The sequence below is a fragment of the Mus pahari genome, chromosome X, assembly GCF_900095145.1.
Source record: "Mus pahari chromosome X, PAHARI_EIJ_v1.1, whole genome shotgun sequence".
Taxonomy (NCBI): Eukaryota; Metazoa; Chordata; class Mammalia; order Rodentia; family Muridae; genus Mus; species Mus pahari.
In genome coordinates this window covers 86697467-86703466 of record NC_034613.1, presented here as the reverse complement: position 1 = coordinate 86703466, position 6000 = coordinate 86697467, and the positions used below count along the sequence as shown (strand labels likewise).

At 39.1% G+C, this 6000-nt stretch overlaps 1 protein-coding gene across 1 annotated transcript in view; it reads right to left on the bottom strand.

The window, feature by feature from the left end:
• The window catches only part of Kif4a (kinesin family member 4A), a 101857-nt gene that overhangs the window by 85151 nt on the left and 10706 nt on the right, over positions 1-6000 (bottom strand). Inside the window, exons 5-6 of the mRNA XM_021188789.2 lie at positions 3776-3942; positions 3451-3545 (exon numbers count right to left, since the gene is read on the bottom strand). Coding sequence (XP_021044448.1) covers positions 3451-3545; positions 3776-3942 — 262 coding nt within the window. The remainder of the gene's footprint in view (positions 1-3450; positions 3546-3775; positions 3943-6000) is intronic.

Here is a 6000-nt window from a genome sequence, read left to right as displayed (position 1 = left end):
ATATATATATATATATATATATATATATATATATAAACTTTATGGAATTTGTTCAAGAAAGCTGCAGGACTGAAACCGACCAAACACCACCAAAAAACAAGGAATAAATGAAATCACAAAATAATGTGACCATGTCAAAAATGATGAAAAGATCTTGACAGATACCGATACATACTAAAAGCAATGCTTATCAAAGCAGACATGGTGCTTCCTCAACATGGGGGGGGGTAGCCTTTTAGGAAAAAGGCACAGCGGACATAAACTTAATGGAAAAAAAACCCTGGTTTTTCTCTCAAGATCACGAACACGACAATAGTCACACTACTTCTGTCAAATAATGTACTAACTTCTTCTACAAGGTCAAATAGGCAGAGAAGAAAAAGAGGTAAAGCAATAAAAGCATCCAGATGGGAAAGAAAGAAGGAAAGTCTCTTTTCTCCCATCCTGCTGATAGTCACCACAAAGATCTAAGCAAACCATTAGAACCAACAAACTGGTTAGGCAAAATGGATACAAAAATCAACTTATTAAACTTAATAAACAATTTTAAAATGAAATTAACAAACAATTCCATTTTAATAGCTCTGAAAATAATACTCAGAAATAAAATCAACAGAACCATTAAAGTCCTACTTGAAAAAAAAAGCTCATTCAAAGATAGTAAGGAAAAAAGACAGCATTCTCAACTGTGAGACTGAATAGCGCTGAAGGCATTGCTCTCCAAACAGATCTGCTGATTGTTGATCCTCAAATAGCCATGGAAACTTAAGGAACCCCAAAGAACCAATGCTGCAATCTTGAAGAAAAAAATGTTGGGGGCCTCACATGTCTCAACTTCAAAATTCACTACATAAGTAGTGAATCAAGTCAGGGAGGCATGGGTGAAAGCAAAGACCCAGTTTCACAGACTCAGTCTAATCACTTTAACGGGGTTGGGGGGAAGGCAACAAAATTCAATGGGAAATGTCCTTGAACAAATGATACTGAATAACTAGATATGCACATGCACAAGATTGGAAATAAGGAAATAATCTTAACCTCACATGCAAAAAATTATTTGAAATGAATCAAATATAACTGATACAAATGGTCATTTTCCCTAAGAAGATATACAAATTGTCAATGAGTATGTGAAACAATTCTCAACATACAGATGAAAACCACAATGAGATACTCTTTCATGCCTACTAGGAGGGCTAGGATTAAAAAAACATAAATATGGGCTGGAGAGATGGCTCCGTGGTTAAGAGCTCTGGCTGCTCTTCCAGAGGTCCTGAGTTCAATTCCTAGCAACCACATGGTGGCTCACAAGCATCTATATTGGGATACGATGTCCTCTTCTGGCATGCAGGTATACATGCAAATAGAGCACTAATATACATAAAATAATTAAATACACCTTTTAAAAAAGACATAAATACCCAGTGTGGTGGCACGTCTTTAATCCCAGCACTCAAGAGGCAGAGACAGGAGGGTCCTTGTGAGTTCAAGGACAGTGTGAGTTCCAGAACAGCAATTCTATGCATGTATGTGTGTGTGTGTGTGTGTATGCCAAAAAGAAATGAAACATACATGTTTAAAAACATTTGTGCATAAATATTCATAGTCAATATGGTAGTGACACATGACCAGCACTTGGAGATAGAGGTAGTAGGAAGATCAAAAGTTCAAGCCATGGCTATATAGTAAGTTCTAGGCCAGCCTGGGCTACATGATATCTGATTGAACAAACAAACAAAGAAATAAACAAACTATTAGCATTAGTCATAGTAACCAAAGACACAAAAACAAACAAAAAACCTTGGAAACCACTCAAACATCTGTCAAAGGAAGAATGCATCAATAAAATGTGTTATTTGGAATAATTAATCCCCAATAAAAAGGAATGAAGCATTGACACATGCCATAACATGGATGAATTATGAAAACATGATTTGAGAGAAACAGTCAATGAAGGCAGGGCTAGTGTAGCTCAGGATTAATATGCACAAGAACCTGCTCAAAAAATATCAGTCAATAAAAACAGGACACATACTATAAGACCTTCTACATGAGATGCTCAAAAGAGTGAAATTTGCAGAGGGAGAGGCTTTGTTATTGCCAGGGCAGAAGCAAACTGACAGGAGTAGGGAGTGACCGCTAACGGGTATCAGCTTCGCTCAGGGAAGAATAAAAACATCCTAAAATTTATTTGGGGGATGGTTAAACAACTCCTTGTGAATATACTAAAATTCACTCTGTATATTTTTTAAAGGATTGAATTTTCTTTATTGAAAAGAAAGTTAAAGTGGACTTAACCAATAACCCAGCAATTCCATCCCTATGTATGTTCTCAAGATAGATTTAAAAGTTTGTCTGAGGTCAGGCACAGTGACACTCAGGAGACAGAGGCAGGTGGATCCCTATGAGATGCTGGCCTGGTCTACATATTGAATTCTGGGTGAGCCAAAAATAGAAAGACCTTTTCTCAAAACAAAACCAAAACCAGTTTGTTTGTAATGAAAACTTATACAGAGAAGCTCAGAGAACAATACTTACAACAGCCAACATTGGAAAATTGACGAACGGGACAAAATGTGGTAGATCCATGCAACTGAATATTACTCAGCAATAAAAAGAACAAAGTACTGATTAACATGCTATATGATTTTATGCTAAGTGAATGACATCAGTCACCAAAAGTCATATATTTTCTCTAGAGATAAATGGGAATGGGGGATGGGCACTAATGGGTTATGGTACTTCTCTTTGGGGTGAAAAAATATTCTGAGACGAGGCAATGGGAATGCCTACACAACTCTGAATATACGAAATCCATTGACATGTACAGTTTTAAATACAATATGTGAGTTATATTTCAATTATGTAAATCCCCCTGAATCAACTCAGAACTAAACACCAAATAAAAAGAAGGCAAGAACCTTTAAAAGTATATTAAGCAGGCTAAAACCCAATGTGTGAATATAAAACAAAAAGGGCATGTATTAAACTAACTCATCCAGAAATGAAAGCCAGATGCTGAAGAAGTAGCTTGTGCATATCAGGGCTACTGTCATATTAGAAGTTTTCAATAGCATCGGTTTTCAAATGACTTGAACAAAGATATGAAAGCTATGCTGATAAGGTTTACACACAGCAACATCTGCAAGGGATAGCGGGTGCATGGAACAAAGAACTGGAATATTTTAATTATATGTCAGTAGAGATAAATTAAAACTAGAATTTACTGGACCGGATGAAAACCAACTGAAGAAGAGATTCTAATTTCATACTTGAATTTGTGAATCAGTGCAAGGGAAAGGAATAATTTTTCACTATTTCTGAAAGTAATCTCAAATCTGAACTGTAGACACTTAGAAGATGAAGTGAAATAGTCCCTTCAAAATACTAACAGTAGCAACAAAAGCATGCGAGTTTTTGCCGAAGAGTCATAACCACCAATTGGCTTACCCTCTTTCAGACGATCTCCCTCAGCCTTGGTTTTCTTCTGTCTTTCTGACCCAGCCAGGTCTACAAGATGCAGCTTGGAACGAAAACTGCTATTTCTGTGATGATAACAGAAAGACACGGTGAAAACAATAGATAATAAAGCTTAAAAGTAGCTGAGCTATCAGAGCTGACTGGCTCAGTTCTCATGTCTTTCGAGAGACAGTCAAAGTAGCTCTGGTGGTCATTAATGCTCATCACTCTAAAAGTCGGAATGTCAAATCAACCGAGGCAGCCACCTGGCAGGCGGCCTTCACAGAGCACAGACAGTTGTGACGCTCTAACTTACTTGTCATTCTTCTTCCTTTGCTCGATGGCGATTGTAAAGATGGCATGAGATCGAGATGACTGGGAGTTCATAGCTGTGGAGGCCACAGTCCTGGAGTTGTTCCCCTGCTCTAGACAGGAAATGGTGTCCGAGGCCACCAGCACAGTCTTCTCTGTCAGTCCCACAATCTAATTTGCAAGAGGGGAAAAAAAAGGCTTCCTTGAGTCCTTCTTTCTAAGACTTGAATAGAAATACAGGGATTAGCAAGTGGAAAGTGCTTTCCTATTCCAGGAGTCAGAGAAAGTCTCTAGATCTTGGAGGGTAGCTGGCTTTTAGGGAGTCCCAAGTCAAAGTCAACTTTGGCCCCAAAAGAGATCAAGTACAACACAAATCCCCACAGCATCTCTCTCTGCTCCACAGTCCTTCCTGTAGCGGCAATCCGTTTTCTACTCCATTTTCTTTGACAGGAAACACCATGGCAGTTTTTACTGGCCTAGGAAGCCACAAAAATCAAGTTTGGGGGCACAGTACTTTAACTGCCTGGGGGAATGTGCAGAAGTCACTCTCTTGGAGTTTGAAGGTGGTGGTGATAGGACTAGGGAAATTCATGAGGTTCCTGCTAGCCTTAGTATGCTATGACCATATTCCTAATCTGTCTCTTTGACTCGAATTTCTCTTCCTTTCTTTCTAGCTGCTGACTACTTATCCTTTAGAATCAGTACACTAGAAACCAAATTCATCTTGCTTCTGATACCAACTCTCCTCACTACTGCCCGATATCCATGAAAAGCTCTAGCCTCCTCCCACTCCTTCATACCCATGCATCACCAACTCAGATCTCCTTGGGAATTGATTACTTTCTCTTCTGGTTTTTTTTTTAAGCCACACCCCCAGCAATATTACTTTGCGTGGGAAGACAAGGCAATGATTTCCCCAATTGCATCTTTATCAACCTAGTCTTTTTCCCTTTCAATTCATTTCCAGTCAGCCTTCCTAATATGCCAGCATACTACTAACACCTATACTAGATGATGAGGATACAAAAAAAAAAATCCTCTCTGAAGTTCCAAGAGCAACAAAGTTGGAGAGATAGACATGATAGACATGTAAGATAAGACCCACTAGGAGTGGCCAGGGCAATGCTTTCTTCATAAGTCCTATAGAATTGCATACTGTTGGTAGGGGTTGGGGGTAGGGAGAACCTAAGCTGCTTTGGCTGGCTTCATCATCTTTTCCTGACACATCCCCTTTCATTTCCCAGACCAAGTCTTCTGTGCCAGACAGACTGGTCTAGGCTTATTTAACTTTCTTGCTAGAGTTATTCCTCACTATAAAAAGTCTTTCTTTTATACCATTCATTTATTGTTCAAGCATATGTGTATACACACACCCGCTGCTACAGCATTGTGTCTGCCAAAGTCCATGTGTAGAGGTCAGATAACAACTTGTAGGAATCTGTTCTTACTTCCATCTTGTGGGGTGCAGGGATTAAACTTGGTTATAAGGCTTGGTGGTGAGCATTTTTACCCCCTGCACCATCTCACCAGACCTTCTGCTTATTTCTTAAATGCTATCTTTTGACATGTTTACAAACTTGCTCTTGCTCCAATTTGTATCAGGAACACATACTTTTTTGAATCACACCACCTTGCCTCAGACAATGCCTGGGATTTAATTCCTGCCTTCATGCGGAGCATAGAAAAGATCTTAAGCCATGGTCAAGAGGTAGTTCAGCACCCCCATTCTTCTTGGTGATCACATATATTTTGCCCAGGTTTTGTCTTCACTATGCAATTTATTTCCCTTTATATTTCAAGCTTACAGGGTATGATATTTCAAGTCTGGCTTTCATACCTGGATAACAATGTAAGGATTCTGAAGGGGGAAAAAAAGGCTCAGATAAACAGGCACCTACTCTTTGCTTGCACCCTAAATGGTCACTCTCTGCTCTTTGTGAAGAGGAAGAGGGAAAGAAGAAGACAGAGAAGCTATGATTTCCCACATTTCCCCAAATCTGTCCTCCTGGATTTCATCCATCTCTCCTTCTAGTCCTAAGTACTCAAGCACTGCACCCAGACCATGTGACCAAAGCTCTCAGATAACCATACGGTATGCGTGCTATACTTGAGTTTAATTTTCTATTTTTTTATATCAGTCTAGAGCCCAGGCCAGTGTCGGTTAGTGGTTAGAATTTTCTGTGGTCACGGCTATCTCTCATATCTGCTGTAGACAACAAAGTAGTCAGA